The sequence below is a fragment of the Neovison vison genome, chromosome 6, assembly GCF_020171115.1.
Source record: "Neovison vison isolate M4711 chromosome 6, ASM_NN_V1, whole genome shotgun sequence".
Classification (NCBI taxonomy): domain Eukaryota; kingdom Metazoa; phylum Chordata; class Mammalia; order Carnivora; family Mustelidae; genus Neogale; species Neogale vison.
This window is the reverse complement of record NC_058096.1, coordinates 115,312,438-115,333,470: the sequence shown is the minus strand read 5'-3', so window position 1 is coordinate 115,333,470 and position 21,033 is coordinate 115,312,438. Positions and strand designations below refer to the sequence as shown.

The 21,033-nt window shown below is 38.8% G+C and overlaps 1 protein-coding gene across 5 annotated transcripts in view; it reads left to right on the top strand.

Moving 5' to 3' along the window:
• ATP13A4 (ATPase 13A4) overlaps positions 1-21,033 on the top strand; it is a 134,365-nt gene that overhangs the window by 38,343 nt on the left and 74,989 nt on the right. For all 5 annotated transcript variants that reach the window (XM_044252013.1, XM_044252012.1, XM_044252015.1 and 2 more), the window contains exons 3-7: positions 6,947-7,093; positions 11,405-11,475; positions 11,567-11,647; positions 18,522-18,591; positions 20,094-20,228. In XM_044252013.1, coding sequence (XP_044107948.1) covers positions 6,947-7,093; positions 11,405-11,475; positions 11,567-11,647; positions 18,522-18,591; positions 20,094-20,228 — 504 coding nt within the window. The remainder of the gene's footprint in view (positions 1-6,946; positions 7,094-11,404; positions 11,476-11,566; positions 11,648-18,521; positions 18,592-20,093; positions 20,229-21,033) is intronic.

Below are 21,033 nucleotides of genomic sequence, written 5' to 3'. Positions count from 1 at the left end.
AACTGGAGTTGGAACTGGGGAACTTATTACCCTCTGGCCGGTCAGCAGGCTCCACAGAGGCAATACTGTAAAATGGTAGAAGAGTGGAGTCTGGCGCCCGACTGCCTGGGTTTATTCCCAGTGTTGCTCTTGACCTACTTTGAGCAATGTATTAGCTTAGGCTACCATAATAGCATACCACAGACGGGGCGCCTTAAACAATAAAAACATTTTCTCATAATTCTGGAAGCTAGAATTTCGAGATCAAGGTGTTGGCAGGATTAGTTCCTGGTGAGACCTTTCTTCTGGCTTGCAAAGGACCAAATACCCTCTCTCTGTGTTCTCACGTGTTAGAGGGAGAGGTTTGACTCTTTCTCTTCTCATAAGGGCATCAGTCCTATTGCATTAGGATCTCAGCCTTATGGCCTCACTTAATCTTAATTACTTCCTGAAGTCTTTATCTCCAAATGCACTCACACTGGGGGATAGGCCTTCAACCTTGGAACCAATGCATAACAGGTAAGTTAATTTAGCTCGCCCCCACCCACTTTGCCTCTCCTTACTCTTCTTGTGTTAAGTGGCGCTAACAGTAGTACTTGCTGTATTGTCATGAGAAATAAATGAGAGGGTGCGTAATGAGGTGCTTTGATGAAATCCAGGCCTGGCGTGTAGGCATGCCATGGGCCTGGGTTACTACACACTTTGTAAAACCAATTTTGACTTTTTATTTGTTACTTCTTTTTTTTCTTTTCTTTTCTTTTTAAAATTTTTTTTAAAGATTTTATTTATTTATTTGAGAGAGAGACAGAGAGAGCTTAAGAGGAGAGAAGGTCAGAGGGAGAAGCAGACTCCCCATGGAGCTGGGAGCCTGATGGGGACTCAATCCCGGGACTCCGGGACGGTGACCTGAGCGAAGGCAGTTGCCCAACCAAATGAGCCACTGAGGCGCCCCTATTTGTTACTTCTTACTATGCCCCGCATCTCCAGACATTTTGGACAGTTAGCAAACTCACTACCCATTCTTCCTTCAGAAAATGATCATGAATACAAGCAAAATACTTAATCTCCCCAAAAGTATATGCTGAATTGTTCAGAATTTCCTTTTTTTTTTTTTTTTGGTATACAAACATAGATATAGCTCTTGTTTTGTCATAGAACTTTCCTGCTTTGTCCTGTCTCCATACCACTACACCTCTCCCCTTTATCTGGCAACATGTCCCAAGAGTACTGAGACAATAATTAGTGAGAGATTTCTTCAATGCACAGAACTTTCTTTCTCTATTTTATAACTAAATCCTACGTTCTAGCCAATGTCAACTTTTTCCAGCTAGGCAACTTTGGGAATATTAGGTCAAGCTATTAAGAGTATCAATGGGTATGACCAAGAAGGAGAAAGGGAAAAAAAAAGTGATAATTAAAAATAAAAAGAATAATATCTTGCCAAAATCATGGGTCTGTAAAGACTAAAGATAGTGTTCTAGAAAGAACCTGAAAAATGTAAGTTATTATTACTTTGTTCATAATCCTCTCAGTACTTCATCTTAGCTAGAGTTTGTGTTTTTAGCATTACGATGTATCCACGTCCAAATGAAAAATACTGCCATTCTGATACCTCTTTGAACTTTGCAATGGGTTACTTTTCCTCATCTTTTTAAATTTATTCTTTTATTATTATTATTATTATTTTTGGTAAAGATTTTATTTATTTATTTGAGAGAGAGCATAAGCAGGGGGAGGGGCAGAGGGAGAAGTTGAAGCAGGCTCTCCATTGAACAGGGAGCCCATAGGGCTCAATCCTGGGACTCTGGGATCATGACCTGAGCCAAAGGCAGACAGACGTTTAACCGACTAAGCCACCCATGCACCCTGGGTCACTTTTCTTCTTAGGGCAATCTCAGAAGTACATTGTGCATAGCAAACTCCTACACAAGGTCAGTCACAGCATTGGCATGAACTTAAAGTGACCATTACACTACTCTGAAATTCCAACAGATGTGTATTACAAAAAGTCTTAAGAAGATAAGCAAGGCCACTCACTTTGTGCAAATATAAAAGTTAGCCTGGCATTTCAAAGTTCAGAAATCCCAAGACCACAGAAAATTAAAAAATGCCCAGTGGCCACCCCCCACCCCCAACTCCTCGTCACTCCCCCAACACCTAGGTCAAAGTTCCCCTGTGTACATTCAGTTCTTTGAAAGGCACTCTTGAATTATTTTAAATTCTACTCTTTAAATTCAGGGACTGAGCTGGTTAATTCTCTTGATAAAAAGAAGGTAAAGCCTGCTCAAGGAGCCTGGAGGTGTTAAAAGTCTAGACTTGCCAAGCAAACAGTTTGGCTTATTTGCATTACAAAGCAGTTATTTAAAGAGGTCGCTCCTCGGGTTCACTTAAGTCTCTTCTGGATCATTAACTGCTTGAGAGAGCTGAGAAACAGAGTGAAGTGGAATAGCCATTTCCAGGTAAAATTGCTTCTTTTTCAGAAAGGAAAAATAAATAGAAAGACTCTCAGAGACTCTCACATTTCCTCAAAGGGAAAACAAAGTCCTATTTACAGAAAGCTCTCAGGAACAAAATGCTGTGGAAAATAAGGCACAGAGCCATAGGCCAACCAGTATTTGTTGCACTCAGCAACAGGCCAGACTGCGGACCAGGTGCATTATGTGTTATTGCATTTAATTCTTCAAACACCCGTGACATGTGGTATTCTCAGCCCCGCTTGCCGGATGCAGAAAATTAGGCTCAGAGAGTTGCACTGATGGTCAAGATGGTTCAGACCTGAAATCTGTTCAGGAAGGGGTCGTGCTTTTTCCATATTGGGCAACGCCAGACCAAAAACCGGGAGAAGCTGTTGGTGAGCGACCACCTCACAACTGACACACTTTCCCCTCCAATTTTTTACCTGCTCTTTTTTTCTTAAAAAGTTGGGTAAATTTCTTAAAAAAAAAAAAAGTGAATAATATTTTTTAAAATTTTTTATTTTTTATAAACATATAATATATTTTTATCCCCAGGGGTAAAAGTGAATAATTTTACATAGTGTTTAACATGGCAATAAATGAGAAAAATCAATATTATTACCCACTCTAAGAAAAATGATTGTCTCTCTATTGGTATCTTTCCTAGACCTATAGAATTATAGTTTGCATTATATTTATATAATTAAAGTTTGCATTATATATATAGTTTGCATTATATCAGTGGTCTGGGTGGCTCAGTTGGTTAAGTGTTAGACATTTGACACGATTTTGGCTCAGGTCATGATTTCAGGGTGGGGAAATTGAGCTTGAGGTGGGGCTCGCTTTGCTGCCCCTCCCACTCCCAACACACACCCATGCACTCTCTCTCTTTCAAAAAAAAAAAAGATTTATACATTTGCATTATATAGAATTATGGGTTACAGGAGTTGGGGGGGTGTTAAGAGTGATGGTAAGAAATAAACTTAAAGGCAACTATATCCAAACACCTTTGATTTAAATATGATACAGGTTATGTAATAAGATGGAGGCATATAGATGAATTTTGGTCGCATACTGACTTAGATGAAGTCATGGAGTTGGTGCATTAGATTATCATTGGCCTGGAAGAACTTGGGAGTTCCAGTATTCCACTTCGCCATTCCCTTTTTAGGCATTATAATCAAGAGGTCTGTTTGCTGCCTCACAGGGCCAAGGGGTGACAGCTTGGTTTTAAGAATCAGATTCTCTGCTGCCAAAAGAGCAGAGATTGTGAAAAACTGGATGCTATTTGTTACATAATGCAGATTTCATGGTAATTTTCATACATGAGCAAAAAAACATGGACAACTTGTTGAAACAAAGAGGAAGGAGTCAAGATTTGAAGTAGGAAGACCTGGCTTCAGGTCTCGGTTCTGGCCTTGCTGCCCATACCAGACTGGTTTGGCCTGAGCCTTGCTGATGGAATACTTGGAACAGAAATGCTAAATAAATGTTAACTATTTCTTCTTATTGTTAGATGTTCAAACAAAACCCCCTTACAACAATATTCCCTTTGACATGATCAAAGGCAAAGTCATGTAATGCTGAACTGTATCATTGTCAAGATATGTCCTATGGAGTTGTTGCCTATCCCACAATACCCAGAATGTGTCCACCAGCTCAGTGGCTCAGTCATTAGATATGTAACCTTTTTCTGTCATTTTTAGGCTCTGTTGGTAACTTCATAGAAATCTAATTTGATTTAGTTATATACTTACTAGTTTTCAGAATTAAAAGAAGTTACCTACAGAGCCTAAAAACCTACTTTCCGCCTTCCTTATGTCTGTCCCCTTCCTTCGCCTTCCCTTTCTTTCTCTTCCCTCCTCGTCCTCCCTTCTCTCCCTACACCTTTTGCTTTGCTTTCCCCTCTTCGGCCTCTACCCTACTTCTCTATCTCTCCCTGGTTTAGTCTCTGGCTGTCTCTCAGAAGCTGTGTTAGGCCTGGCTAAACACAGATACCCATCAGAAGCAGTCCCTACTCATAGTTCAAGAGGAGTGATAAGGTGACAGGTAAAGGTTCAAGTACCCTGATATTTTGGGGGAAAAAGGAATTGAAGAGGTTCCCATAATGTGAAATTTGAGCTGGACCCCTTAGGATGGTTAGGGTCTAGCCTTATGAAGGCTTAAAGAGAGTAAAGAAGGACGTGTAATCCAGGCTGAGGAAGCTAAAGGAGCAAAGCCATGGAGGTGGGCTTCTCTTGAGGAAAATCAATATAAGAGATTAGCTCCAACAACAAGTGTATCTTCTGCTCTTGTCCTTTTGCAGCAGCAGCTGGTATACTCTTCTCCACAAATGTGGTTTGGTGGAGACAATTCCCAGCTCTGATCTACATTCCTTAGGCATCAAATTATTTTTCAGGCTGGACTTCCCTTGCCATCCTTCCTAGCTCCTGAGGTGTCCCAGTCGTCCTAGTGGATTTTATGCACAAGATTTACCCATTCCATGAAAGACTATGGACTCTGAAAAACAATCTGAGGGTTTTGAAGGGGCGGGGGTGGGAGGTTGAGGTACCAGGTGGTGGATATTATAGAGGGCATGGATTGCATGGAGCACTGGGTGTGGTGAAAAAATAATGAATACTGTTATGCTGAAAATAAGTAAATAAATAAATAAATAAAAGATTTACCCATTCCATTTAATTCTTTTGGACTTTGACATCGTTTTTAGTTGTTTAAAACTGTTAATCTAAAAATGATGAACATCTTTTTGCACAAATGTGGGTTTTTAAAAAATATTTATGGTTATTGTTTAGGGGTACATTTCTAAAAATAAAATTACAAGGTTATAAATATGATTTTTAAAAATAAATCATATGTAACTGTCAAATTTGTTTTGTTAAAGAGATCTCACTAAACTGTGGGGATGCCTCTTTAACAATACCTTTATCATTTTGAAAATATTTCCTATTTTTGTACGTAAACTATGGATCTTCATTGTTTTCACCGGATTTCTATTACTTATTAACCCAACCTTCGATATTCACATTTCACCTTTTTGTCTTTTCTGAATTGTTATTTCAGTTTTACTTTCAGTGTTTGTCTTCTAGTTTGCACCAACAAAGTATTAACCCTTCATTGTATATGTTACAAATACTTGCCTGTCATATTTTTCTTGTCATTTACATATAAGAGTAAAACTTTTTTAATGCTTACATTGTAAAATAAATCAGTCTTGTTTTTTGTGGAAAAAAAAAAGATTTGCTCATTCTAGATAATCACCACAGTTATTACTGTGTCTGTCTCTGAGGTACCATTGTAGTACTTGTTACTCAATCCAGCGCTACTCATTCTAGTTTCATTCTGTGATGAAGTCAGCAGTGAACTTCAAAGGAAGAGGTTTCAGTTAAGATCATGAAGGAAGGTACCTTCTTGAATCCTACCTATGCTAACCTTTTGACAGTTACCTTTGGGCGCCTTCAATCCATGCATTCAGTCACGGACAAACATCCATTCATTCACTTTCACTGGGCAGGTCACAGTTCTCCACATGGACAGGGATATAAGGGACAATAAAACATGTTTTCTACCTTCCAGTGGTCTAGGTGAACTAAGAGAATACAAAGCAAACACTGATTAAGATGGAACTGGAGGGGGTTATGCTAAGTGAAATAAGTCAAGCAGAGAAAGACAATATCCTATGGTTTCACTCATATGTGAAACATTAAGAATAGCACAGAGGGCCACAGGGGAAGTAAGGGAAAACTTAATGGGAAGAAATCAGTGCTGGAGACAAACCATCGGAGACTGGGAAGCAAACTGAGGATTTCAGAAAGGAGGGAGGTGGGGGGATAGGGTAATCATGTGTTGGATATTAAGGAGGGCACGTGTTGTGATGAGCACTGGGTATTGTACACAATTAATGAATCCTTGAACACTACATCAAAAACTAATGATGTACTTACTATACAGTGGTTAACTGAACATAATAATAATAATTTTAAAAAATAAGAAAGTGATTAGGCGCACAAGAGAGGGCAGTTAGGATCTTCGGGAGTAAGGATAGTGATAGTCCCCCACCCCCAAATGGTGTTACAGGGGCTGACCTGGAAGAGGTAGAATCAAAGTTAGGTCTGGAAGTCCTGGGATGCTATGATTGATCTGGTTTCCCCATCCTCAGAAACCCGCAGAAGCCCTTTAGAGTGCTTGCTTTTTGCCTTTTTTTTTTCCCCCTTTGTGAAAATTCGCTTCTGGATTGAAGGGTAAGAGGGAAAACTAGCTCTTTTCTGGGAATCCACCCCCCTACCCTTGAATTTTGTTACATAGGGCATTGCCTTGTAGTCACATCCAGATTCTTCAATAAATGATAACAGGCTTTTTCCTTTAAGGTAGTGTTCAAGGGCATGTAATTTTGTATAGAATGTTTATTAACTCCATAAACTTGCAGGATTATATTAAAATGATATTTCCTATGTTGAATTTTAGCCTGATGGCTTCTCTCATCTTCATGGGGGTTTTGGTGTCTATTTCCTCAGGATGAATTCCAAACTTACTCACGGAAAAAGGTAATGTGGATCCACCTGTCATCATTAAACAGCGAGTTAGGTGTCACTCCTGACCACCCTGTCATTACAGATGAGGAGTACATCATAAACAGAGCCATCAGAAAGCCAGACCTAAAGGTAAGTAAACTATGGTAACTGCTTGATGCTAAAGAAATGTAATTGTTCTCCCCCGAAATATGTTTAGATTCTCCACTGTGCCAATCCTCTACAGTATGCATAGAACGCTATAAAGAACATGCACTTTGGAGGTAGACAGAGCTGAGTTCAATCTCAGCTTCATCTTTCTAAACTGTACAGCCTTGGATCTGTTACTAAGCTCTGTTGAACCTGTTTCTTCATGTATGGAATGATGATGACAATGCCTACCTCTACTGTTCATTGATGACATTCAATAAGGTAAGGAATACAAAGAATAATACGGTGCCAGGTGCACAGTAGATGCTCAGTACACATTAGCTCTTAGTACCATCAGACCCTGTGTGATAATGTATGAAAGAGGGTTTCTCTTACTTAAAGGTAATCGCCCAGAAACATCCTAGGGTCTTTTCTTATGTCTTCAAAATGACCTTATTTTGAGTTCTGTCTTTCAAAAATGTATTTGGTTACTCCCTGTTCTCCATATTAAATTAATACTACTTGGATTATGACTAGCTAACATTCATAATAAAGGCATAGTTTATAAGACAGCTGTTTTCTCTTAAATTTATGTATGTGTAGACAGCTGTTTAGTTTTATGAGCTCAAGGTCAATTTTTAAAAATAATAAAAGTCAATTGCTGAGCAGTTTTTCTATTGTCAATTGTTATCATCCAGTTGTCTTAATTTCCTAAAAAAACAAAAACAAAAGAGGTCAAACACCTTCTACTAACACCTTCAACTAACAGGTGGTTATTCACCTGGGTAAGTAGGCATCCCAAATCAATTTTATGTACCTGAGATTGTTATTGACCTCCACCTTTTCTAATTGCATCAAACAAATAAGTGGATAACAAGAAGAAGAAATGCTTAAATAATCAAAATGTAAAGATGGGACAGAGGTCTTGAAATGGAAAGCCCTGGCCCCAGGCTTGATATCTTCATTTACCACATATGGCGTAGAGAGTTTGGGTAATTACTGCCTCTCTAAGCCTTGAGCTTCTTGCTTATAAAACGAGAGCAATAACTCCTGTGCCTGTTTCTCAGGCCGTTGTAAACTTAAGATGAGACATTAAGGTGATTTGTGAACCGTCCTGAGCTACATTCATAAAGGACAGAAACTTTCACTGAAATTGGGGGAGGTTCCACAGGCTCAGCCATGACAGTACTGAATGGGACAGTGAGAAGAGCAACAGTACGGACAGGACAACCTTTCAGGCCCTGCAGGGAGAACTTGGAGACCTGCGGCAAAAGAGCTCTGTCAGGCGTACAAGTGCAGGCTAAGAGGAGACTCTAAGGATCACTGTGGGATCACAGGCAAAAGGAAAACCCAGTGCTGAACCTGTTAAACAGGATGCTCTCACAACGTGTTCCAACAAGAAACGACGAGCAGGAAGCCTGGGGAGAGACAAGGTTCCTGATTCTGAGAAGAAAGATGACAATCACCCCACTGAATACCCCTGATGTCCTAATTACTATTTCCTGGTCTGAAGTTCCAGGAAATGGGCAAAGAAACTCCACCCCATGCAAATATTGTACTTCACATCCTCTTACCTTCTTCCCGAGCGTCTGAATGGGATAAGGGAAGCAGAGAGACTCCAGGCAGAAATGATTCCTGCTAGGGGAATGTTAAAGATATTTGAAAGGTCTTTGATGGGATCATTCTTCTCACTCTGTGACGAATGGACTCAAGAAATTATCAGGAGATAATGGAGCTTTCTATTTTCTGGCCTGAGGTAAAATTTACCAGTAACCTCTTTATTCTCCGTTATTGCTGCCTTCACCTGTTAATGTTCTGTGTCCATTATATTTTATTAGCTTCTCAATCTCAGTGTGGATTTAGGCTCCCTAATGGAGCAGGGCCCTCACATTCTCCCATAGCTTGCCCTTTAAACATGTTCTAACTCAGAATTTTGAACCTAGGGAATTAATAAAGGAGGTAACCCTCACTTTCTTCAGCTTGAATCTTGGCAGTGATGGGATTTTTCAGATCTTCTTCTGAGACTTGTTTGAACATTATATCCTTTGAGAGACTGGACTTTGGAGCCAGATGGGTTTGAGTTCAAATTTGACCCTGGCCTCTTAATAGGTGTTTTCTTGGGCAAATGATTTAATCAAAATGAACTTCAGGGACGAAGGATGGAGTAAAGGTGAAAGTAATGCCTGTTGTGCCAGAGGATGATGAACAAGACTAAAGAGAATGTGTGAAAGGCCCCCAAGTCCTCAACAGACAGTAGCTGTGAGTACAGTCCAGCTCTGCTTACAGAATTACAGGGACGGAACAGGAATGGCAAGTGTGAGGCAGGAAGCGTGAAGTCTCAACATGGGCCATGATCGCCTTCATGCACTTTTTCTTACTCCATCTTGAAGCTTATGAAGGAAGAATCACTCCCAGTGGCAGTGTACTCTAACTTTATAGGTTGAAAATCAATTGGAAAGTAGGATTTAGTTTTTAAAGTTATTTTGCAATGAGTCTTGCTGAAATAAGTCCATTCTGTAAAATAAAACATACAGCATTTAACACTCTTACTGGGTAACTATGAATGTGTGTGTGTGTGTGTGTGTGTGTGCACATCCATGTGCACACACATATATTTATTGAACAGTGTTGAGATTCATTTAGTGTAACCCAGGTGTTGAAGCTTAGGGATTTAACCTCCATTTCTAGTTGTCATGTGGTTGTACAGAGCATTCATTCACTTATTTACAAAAAAAAATTTGTTGGACCCTTATTATATTTCAGCTGTATGCTCTACCAGTTTTAGAATTTATCTAACCTTTATATGGACTATCCTATTCATGGGTCTAGAACATACTCAGAAGAGCTGCCATGGATAATAGGCTCAGTTGCCTCAATTTATTCATGGGGAAACTTAGGCGTAGAAAATTTACTTGAATTTCTCAAGGACATAATTATCAGAGAAGCTGTAAAAGGAAGAACACCGTTTCTCAACTTTGCACATCAGAACTATCCGAAGAAAAGAATATTTATGACCAGGTTGCAATCCAGACAAATGAAATAGGAATCACCTGGGGGTGGAACCCAACATTAGTATTTTTTAAAGCTTGCTAGTTAATTCCAGTGGGCAAAATGAGGTTATAAGCATGGCTCCATAACCGTATGACAGCCTTGCTTTGTGCTCAGTTGCATCAGTTACATCACTAGGTGACAGAGATTCAGATGTGCATATAAAGTTGCTTAAAGAAATTCAGAAACAAGAATGCCTAATTGCCATCAGCATGAACCTTACTTTCCCTTCTTACTGCCCACCCCCTTAGACCCTCACTTCCTGGAGCACATTTTCTTGCAATAGCTTGCTCACTGTCTTCTAGAACCTGCTCCCTGTCTAATCGTTGTCATTGTCTCCTCTGTAGTTCTCTCTGCAAGTCCATTGTCTACAAGAAAATGCCCTAGATACCTCATCCTAGCATTTAAGGCTGTACGCTCTTTATTAATTTATCTTTATCTTTCTAGACTCATTTTCCAGTCTGTAGTCAAATGGGCCCACTCATTTGTCCCTCCCCATGACTAACTTGTGCATAATCTCTTTGAAATGCTCTTTTTCCTTCTCATCTGAGCAAAAGTCTTCCAACTCTTCAGGGCTGCAGCTCAGATGTCATCTCCTCATGATGCCTTCAGACATCTGTCCTCTCTATATTTCTACATTTCAGTACTACAAATTTTACTTTATTGTATTTTTATTTGTTTGACATGTATATGTTTGACTGTATGGTATAGTTTTCTCTCTCTGTTTTTTTTGAGATTGATTTTTATTTATTTGAGGGAGAGAAAGAGAGAGAAAGAGGGGATGCATGAGCAGAAGAAGGAGGGTCACAGGGAGAGGAAAAGAGAATCTCAAGTAAACGCCATCCTCAGTGCAGAGCTTTACCTGGGACTCCACCACCTCACAATCCTGAGATCGGGGCCCTGAGATCACGCCCTGAGCCAAAACCAAGAATCGGCCACTTAACCGACTGTACCACCCAGGTGTCCCTAGTTTTCTCATTTGTAATTTTTTCCCTTGTTGGGTTATCAAATAGTGGAATGCAGAGACTAAGTTTTAGTCACATGCTTATCCATATAGTAGGTCCATGATACACACTGACTGAATAACTTCTAATAAAGAAGGCCACTTGTGTTATTAGGGAAGGTTGGGGTAAGTTAGGAAAGGATCATTTTAAGTATATTAGGGCTCTATCCTTGCTTCTTCCCCAGATGCTTCTTTAGCTACTGAACTGCTATGTATTTACAAATCCTTAAGCTAGAGACTTTCTTAGTACTTTTCTTTTGCAGGTGAGATGCATAAAAGTGCAGAAAATAAGATATGTTTGGAACAACTTAGAAGGACAGTTCCAGAAAATTGGGTAAGTTGTTTTGGCAGTTTCATTCAAAAGAGAGAAATTTATCTCAAAAATATTATTTCTAAATATGTCTTTCTCATTATTGTTATTTCAGTTGTTTGGAAGACTGGCTCAGTTCTGCCAAGATACATCTAAAATTTGGATCAGGTCTAACAAAAGAAGAACAAGAGATTAGGTACCATGCCTCCTGTTATCTACATCAGCTCCAAAGGACAGTTACCATTAGCAGCTAGAGAGCCCAACACATCGTTATCTTAGCTGGTCAATATCAGAAAACCTTGTAATGCTCTATTCAGTATGGTTAAATTAAATGCATGCACATATATTTTTTCACTTCATTAGAGCAACCTTGTGGGGGAGGTAGAACAAATGTCCTTATCCTCCCAGTGTAACACATGAGAAATCTGAGACTCACAGAGGTATTGATGGCCTTAACAAGATCACACAGATGGAAGGTGGAAGAAGAAGAGGAAGGGCACAGTGTGGAATGTTTAGAATCTCTCAAAATCTCACTGTGTGATTTTGAGCTGGTAACCTCTCATCTCTGGGATTTGGTTGCCTAATTATTAATAAAGCAAGGAGGGTCCTGTAAAGTTCTTGCTGGTCCTAAGTTTCTATGATTCTCACATTCTCCTCCACCCTGTTTCTTAGTAATTGGAGGACCTAGAGCCTTGCCATCAGCATTACTTAGAAACTTGTTAGAAATTCAGAATCTGGGGGCACCTGGGTGATTCAGCTGGATAAGCATCTTCCTTCAGTTCAGGTCATGATCTCAGGGTCCTGGGATCAATTCCTGCATCAGGCTCCCTGCTCACTGGGAAGCTTGATTCTCCCACTCCTCTCTACTGCTCCCCTGGCTTGTGATCTCTCTCTCTTTGTCAAATAAATAAATAAAATCTTAAGAAAAAAAAAAAAAGAAATGCAGAATCTTAAGACCATGCATCATCCATATTGAATTAGAGTCTTCACATTAACAAGATCATGAAGTCATCTGTATGAACATTAAAGTTCAGGAGGCACTGCTCTAATGTATTTGCCCAATCTATTTGAACTGAAAGTCTATATAGAAGGCAAGGAGAGAGTGGTTGGTATTCCCAACAGCAAAATAACTCTTAAATGGTCATTGCTCTGCATAATCATAGATACATAGCTCTAGGTTTTCAATTAAAGAGCTATATAACTGTGTGCGAGAGCTATTTTTGAGATCCCAACAATTTTTCTTTCTTTTTTAAATTTATTTTTTTTATTTTTTATTAACATACAATGTATTATTTCCCCCACGGGTATAGGTCTGTGAATCATCAGGCTTACATATTTCACAGCACTCACCATAGCACATACCCTCCCCAATGTCCATAACCAAGCTACCCTATCCCTCCGCCACCCACCCAACCCCCCAGTAACCCTCAGTTTTTTCCCGAGATTAAGAGTCTCTTATGGTTTGTCTCCCTCCTGATCCCATCTTGCTTCATTTTTTCTCTCCCTATCCCCCACAACTCCCTGCCCTGCCTCTCAAATTCCTCATGTGAGAGAGATTATATGATAATTGGCTTTCTTTGATTGACTTATTTCGCTTAACATAATACCCTCTAGTTTCATCCACATCATTGCAAAGTCAAGATTTCATTTTTTTGATGGGCTGCATAATGGTCCACTGTGTATATACACCACATTGTCTTTATCCCTTCATCTGCTGATGGACATCTATGTTTTTTCCATAGTTTGGCTATTGTGGACATTGCTGCTAGAAGTCTTTGTGTGCACATGCCCCTTTGGATCCCTACATTTATTATCTTTAGGGTAAATACTCAGTAGTGTGATTGCTGGATTGTAGGGTAGCTCTATTTTCAATGTTTTGAGGAACCTCCATGATGTTTTCCAGAGTGGCTGCACCAACTTGCATTCCCACCAACAGTGTAGGAGGGTTCCCCTTTCTATGCATCTTCGCCAACATCTGTCATTTCCTGACTTGTTAATTTTAGCTATTCTGACTGGTGTGAGGTGGTGCCTCACTGTGGTTTTGATTTGTATTTCCCTGATGCTGAGGGATGTTGAGCACTTTTTCATGTGTCTCTTGACCATTTGGATGTCTTCTTTGCAGAAATGTCTGTTCATGTCTTTTGCCCATTTCTTGATTGGATTCTTTGTTCTTTGGGTGTTGAGTTTGATAAGTTCATTATAGATTTTGGATACTAGCCCGTTATCTGATATGTCATTTGCAAATATCTTCTTCCATTCTGTCATTTGTCTTTTGGTTTTGTTGACTGCTTCCTTTGCTGTGCAAAAACTTTTGATCTTGATGAAGTCCCAATAGTTCATTTTTGCCCCTGCTTCCCTTGCCTTTGGCGATGTTTCTAGGAAGAAGTTGCTACAGCTGAGGTCAAAGAGGTTGCTGCCTGTGTTCTTCTCAAGGAATTTGATGGATTCCTTTCTCACATTGAGGTCTTTCATCCATTTTGAGTCTATATTTGTGTGTGGTGTCCACACACAAAATGGGTCCAGTTTCATTCTTTTGCATGTGGCTGTCCAATTTTCCCAACACCATTTGTTGAAGGGACTTTTTTCCATTGGACATTCTTTCCTGCTTTGTCAAAAACTAGTTGACCATAGAGTTGAGGGTCCATTTCTGGGCTCTATATTCTCTTCCACTGATCTATGTGCCTGTTTTTGTGCCAGTACCATACTGTCTTGATGACTACAGCTTTGTAATAGAGCTTTAAGTCTGGAATTGTGATGCCACCGAATTTGGTTTCCTTTTTCAACATTCCTTTGGCTATTCAGGGTCTTTTCTGGTTCCATATAAATTTTAGGATTAGTTGTTCCATTTCTTTGAAAAAAAAAAAAAAGGTTGGTATTTTGATAGGATTGCAATAAATGTGTAGATTGTTTTAGGTAGCATAGACAGTTTCACAATATTTGTTTTTGCAGTCCATGAGCATGGAATGCTTTTCTATTTCTTTGTGTCTTCCTCAATTTCTTTCATGTTTACTTTATAATTTTCTGAGTACAGATTCTTCACTTCTTTGGTTAGGTTTATTCCTAGGTATCCTATGGTTTTGGGTACAATTATAAATGGGATTGACCGCTTAATTTCTCTTTCTTCTGTCTTGCTATTAGTGTATAGAAATGCAACTGATTTCTGTGCATTGATTTTATATCCTGATACTTTACTGAATTCCTGTATGAGCTCTAGAAGTTTTGGAGTGGAATCTTTTGGGTTTTCCACATAAAGTAACATTTAATCTGCAAAGAGTGAGAGTTTGACTTCTATGCCAATTCAGATGCATTTTTTTCTTTTTTGTCTGATTGCTGAGGCTAGGACTTCTAGTACTATGTTGAATAGCAGTGGTGATATTGGACATCCATGCCATGTTCCTGACCTTAGGAGAAAGCTCTCAGTTTTTCCCCATTCACAATGTTATTTGTTGTGGGTTTTTCATAGATGGCTTTGATGATATTGAGGTATGTACACTCTATCTATACACCGTGAAGAGTTCTGATCAAGAAAAGATGCTATATTTTGTCAAATATTTTTCAGCATCTATTGAGAGTATCATACGGTTCTTGTTCTTTCTTTTATTAATGTATTGTATCACATTGACTGATTTGTGGATGTTGAACAAAACTTGTAGCCCAGGAATAAATCCCACTTGGTTGTTGTAAATAATCCTTTTAAGGTACTGTTGGATCCTATTGGCTAGTATTTTGGTGAGAATTTTTGCATCTGTATTCATTAGGGATATTGGTCTGTAATTCTCCTTTTTGATGGGGTCTTTTTCTGGTTTTGGGATCAAGGTCATAAAAGGAGATTAGGGGCACCTGGGTGGCTCAGTGGGTTAAGCCTCTGCCTTCAGCTCAGGTTATAATCTCAGGGTCCTGGGATGGAGCCCCACATTGGGCTCTCTACTCAGTGGGGAGCCTGCTTCCCCCACCTCTCTCTCTGCCTGTCTTTTTTGCCTACTTGTTATCTCTTTCTGTCAAATAAATAAATAAATAAATTCTTTAAAAAAAATAAAAGGAGTTTAAAAGTTTTCCTTCCATTTCTATTTTTTGGAACAGTTTCAGGAGAACAGGTATTAATTCTTCTTTAAATGTTTGGTAGAATTCCCCTGGAAGCCCTCTGGCCCTGGGCTCTTTTTCGTTGGGAGATTTTTAATGACTGCTTCAATCTCCTTACTGGTTATGGGTCTGTTCAGGTTTTCTACTTCTTCCTGGCTCAGTTTTGGTAGTTTATATGTCTCTAGGAATGCATCCATTTCTTCCAGATTGTCAAATTTGCTGGTGTATAGTTGCTTATAATATGTTCTTATAATTGTTTGTATTTCTTTGGTATTGGTTGTGATCTCTCCTCTTTCATTTATGGTTTTATTAATTTGGGTCCTTTCTCTTTTCTTTTTGATAAGTGTGGCCAGGGGTTTATCACTCTTATTAATTCTTTCAAAGAACCAGCTCCTAGTTTTGTTGATTTTTTCTACTGTTCTTTTGGTTTCTATTTCATTGGTTTCTCCTCTGATCTTTATTACTTCTATTCTTCTGCTGGGTTTAGGCTTTCTTTGGTGTTCTTTCTCCAGCACCTTTAGATGTAGGGTTAGGTTGTGTACTTGAGACCTTTCTTGTTTCTTGAGAAAGGCTTGTATTGCCATATACTTTCCTTTCAGGATTGCCTTTGCTGTGTCCCAATGATTTTGAATAGTTGTGCTTTCATTTTCATTTGTTCCCATGAATTTTTAAAATTCTCCTTTAATTTCCTGGCTGACCCATTTATTCTTTAGTAGGATGTTCTTTAGCCTCCATGTATTTAAGTTTTTTCCAACTTTCCTCTTGTGACTGAGTTCTAGTTTCAAAGTATTGTGGTCTGACATTATGCAGGAAATGATCCCAATCTTTTGGTAATGGTTGAGACCTGATTTGTGACCCAGGATGTGGTCTATTCTGGAGAAGTTCCATGTGTACTAGAGAAGAATGTGTATTCTGTTGTTTTGGGATGGAATATTCTAAATATATCTGTAATGTTCATCTTGTCCAGTGTGTCAGTTAAAGCTTTTATTTCCTTGTTGATCTTTTGCTTAGATGATCTGTCCATTTCAGTGATGGGGGATGTTAAAGTCCCCTACTATTATTGTATTATTGTTGCTGTGTTTCTTTGATTTTGTTATTAATTAGTTTATATAGTTGGCTGCTCCCATGTTAGGGGCATAGGTATTTAAAATTATTAGATCTTGTTGGACAGACCTTTTAAGTATGATATAGTGTCCTTCCTCATCACTTATTATAGTCTTTGGCTTAAAATATAATTTATCTGATATAAGAATTGCCACCCCAGCTTTCTTTTGATGTCCATTAGCATGGTAAATTGTTTTCCACCCCCCTCACTTTAAATCTGAAGGTGTCTTTGGGACTAAAATGAGTTTCTTGTAAATTGAATATTGATGGTTCTTGTTTTTTTATCCATTCTGATAGCCTGTGCCTTTTGATTGTGGCATTTAGCTCATTTACATTCAGGGTAACTATTAAAAGATATGAATTTAGTGCCATTGTATTGCCTGTAAGGTGACTGTTACTGTATATTGTCTCTGTTCCTTTCTGACCTGTTACTTTTAGGCTCTCTTTTTTGCTTGGAGGATGCCTTTCAATATTTCCTGTAGGGCTGGTTTGGTGTTTGCAAATTCTTTTAATTTTTGTTTGTCCTGAAAGCTTTTTATCTCTCCTTCTATTTTCAACAATAGCCTAGCTGGATATAGTATTCTTGGCTGCATATTTTTCTCATTTAGTGCTCTGAATATATCATGCCAGTCCTTTCTGACCTGCCAGGTCTCTGTGGATAGGTCTGCTACCAATCTAATAATTCCACTATTTTATGTTATAGACCTCTTGTCCTGAGCTGCTTTCAGGATTTTCTCTTTGTCACTGAGACTTGTAAGTTTCACTTTTAGATGATGGGGTGTGGATATATTTTTATGGATTTTGAGGGGGCATTCTCTGTGCCTTCTGGATTCTGATGCTTGTTCCCTTTGCCAAATTAGCAAAATTCTCTGCTATAATTTGCTCCAATATACTTTTTGCCCCTCTCTTTCTTCTTCTTCTGGAATCCCAATTATTCTAATATTGTTTTGTCTAATGGTATCACTTATCTCTTGAATTCCCCTCCTATGGTCCAGTGGTTGTTTGTCTCTCTTTTGCTCAGCTTCTTTATTCTCTATTATTTGGTCTTCTATATCACTAATTCTCTCTTCTACCTCATTTATCCTAGCAGTAAGAGCCTCCATTTTTTATAGCACCTCATTAATAGCATTTTTTCAAAATGCTCTGCCACACTCAGACACCCCCAGTCTCTCTGTGACCCTGAGGGTTCTGAGACCATATTGTCCCCACGAGGGCTCCACTCCCTGCTTAGCTTCTGGAGGGATGTCCTTCAGGGAAGCAGACTTCTAAAAGTTCTGATTTTGTGCTCTGCTGCTCTCTCACTCCCCAGGAGCAGGCCCTCCCCCTGTATGTTGCTTTGGATTCACTTCTCCACGTGTCCTACCTTCCAGAAAGTGCTCAATTTTCTGTTCCTAGAATTCCTGCTCTTTTTAGTTCTCCTACTCCTCTGCTATCTTGCCGGCAGCCTAATGTCCCCAACATCTTTTCTTAAAACAAATTCTGCAGCTTTCCACAGCTGAACAAGTGTAGGAAGGTAAAACGATTTTCTTGTAATTATCTCTCCATCCCACATCCACAGAGCCAAAGTTGGGGACAGAGTTGAGAGAGTGCCAATCTCGAAACTACGTTAATGAGGCAATGGCTAAATTAAATACCCAAATTGCCATCAGGGAAATATTTAGACCTGAGGAAGAGTCAATTCAACAGATGCAAAAAGATCAAGTTTATTGTTTTTGGGCTTGGGGACTCTCCCCTTCCTCAGTTATTTTGAAAAGGATGGGGACATTATGTAACAAGGAGGGTTTTTGTTGATTGTAAGAGAGTGAAAAGAACTTTTTGTGAACAAGTAAAAAGTGGGTTTCATTTTAATTATTAATAACTAACTGATCTATGATCTCTCTCTGTAGGAGGTTAATATGTGGGCCTAATACTATTGATGTTGAAATCACACCAATTTGGAAACTACTCGTCAAGGAGGTAATCATTACTTTCTCTTCATCCTGGCTGGAGAATAAAGGAATTCAGTTCTAGTTAAAAGATCAGGAATGCTACTTGTCAATACATAACTGTAATTTGGGATATTTAAAAAAAATACAAGGTATAGTTTCTTCATATCTCTCTTCTACTCTATTTCTCAGAGACCATCTTTTGTACATGTTGCCTGATACAGTATAAGATATGCTGATGTATCCACTTATCCTTTTATAACTGGATAAACATACATTTCTTCTCTTTCTTTCCTTTTTAATCCTATGTTTCTTAGTCTGTCTCAAATTTGTGAAACTGAAATAATAATTAAAAATTTAAAAAACTCAGAACTTTTCTTATGAGCACAATATACAATTTCCTCAATATCTAGAATTGTAGGAAGAAAAACATCTGCTTGGACTTACTAGTTTTCTCCATCTCAATGTGTATGTGGGAGGAAAAAAGGACTTAACCATCATTTAATGAGTTGAATTTTTCCTCTTTGACTCTACTACTGGACTTATTTTTCATTTAGCCATGATTATTATGAAACTATAACTGTACAGCTGTACTCTGGGTCTTTTCTTGTACTTCGCTACTTCCTTTATTAAAAAAACATACTAAATTCAAGGTACTTTCTGAATATTTCTAGCAAGTCTTCTTTCAGGAATGGAAGGAAGCAAAAGAAACTGAAAGGAAATGTTTCTGTGTGTTCCTTCCCTAACCAGAGTCAAGGAATAATGTTCCCATCCTAAACAAATAGAAAGAAACTAGAAAGTATTGGGGAGTAAGGGCACAAAAAGTCTTAAACCAAAACAAGCTAACGACTGTTGGAGTTAACCTCTCCTTTCTCTACAGTGTTCTAGATATTCAGTGACAAGTTTCCCACTTTCAGCTTGGCTCTCTACTTATGAGCAATTGTGGTCTTCAACTTAGCCATTAATCTAAGGTATTTTGATGGCTTTGAAGATCGTAGATGGTGTGTCATAAGAAAGAACAACAGACTTGAGAACATTTTAACTTTGTAAACCTGGAGTCTTAATTTCAGCCTTCTTATGGCCAGTACATGTAAACAGGACCTGGAAATATTCACACCCAACACCCTTGCGATGGTCAGTATGAGGATCCATGAGACACTACTTTGTAAATGATAAAGTTAACAGTGATTAAAAGTAAGGGCTCCAGGGCCGGATTGCCTGGGTTCAAGCCCTAATCTGTGGCTATTACAGCTGCGTGACCTTGAGCAAGTTTGTCAAGGTCTGGGAGACTCAGCTTTTCCGCCTTTTCAATGGTGATAAGTAATAGCTTCTGGGTAATAAGGTAATTATGGAAATTAAAAGAGAAAATTCAAGTAAAGTTGCTTAGTACAGTGTCTGGCATATGATAATTGCTGAATAAATGTAATAAGAATGAGAATATTGTATAGGGTGATTTATGAAAGCAAACAAGTCAATGAATAGCTAATGTGAAGACTAATTATTACTTTTGTCTTCCTGTTTTCCTGCCAACAGGTTTTAAATCCATTTTACATATTTCAACTCTTCAGTGTCTGTTTGTGGTTTAGTGAAGACTATAAGGAATATGCTTTTGCCATCATAATTATGTCCATCATGTCCATAGCTTTGACGGTCTATGATCTCAGAGAGGTGAGTTTTTCCCACCAATCTTGTGGCCACAGAAAGGGATCAGTAGGAACTTTATTGAAATTTTGTTAGAAAGAAGAATCAGGAAATAGTTATTGCCAACTCTACAATAAATGAGACCAGGTTTGTGAATATCTAACACAAGTACTTATGCCAAATAATGTTATTCCTTTTCCTTCTCTCACATCCCAATTCCTAGCCTTCCAAGTTATGTTTTTCCCTCTTTAGTTTACTCAGGCTGATCAGCTAGAAAATACAAATTCTATGAATTGTGAATAAGTGAAAAAATATATGCAGATAACACTGTTAGATCCTGAAGGTGGTGGGAGAGGGTGGAAGGTGGAAGAGTCTATTTAATAATGACTCTTTTTCCCATTTTGTTTGGATGGTACTTATTCATTAAAGCCTGAGTCCAATACTTGTCTTTATGCCCACATCAAGGGGTCTAAGTGCTTTTGGGAAAAAGTCATGTAGAAGAGATTGGTTGATCACAGTCTCCCATTCTCAAAAGTAAGGTTTCAAACCAAACTCTCCACACTTTTTATGAGATGCCTAATTACTCTTATTCCACTCCTCTAATTCAGTAGATAATAGCCCCTCTTGTTCCACAAAGAAGATAGAAACTATAAGATAGGAATTTGCTCAACTCCCCACCCACCAACTCCCAAATGACCCTGTCTCTGCCTCCCTTCTGCCCTGCCCTCTTATTACAGAGGAGAAAGGGCCCTCTGCCTATGCTTGCAATAGCATCCTTTTCCATCTGCTTAGGGTACTTACGTGGTCACTGAATGACCTCCTCAATCACTCC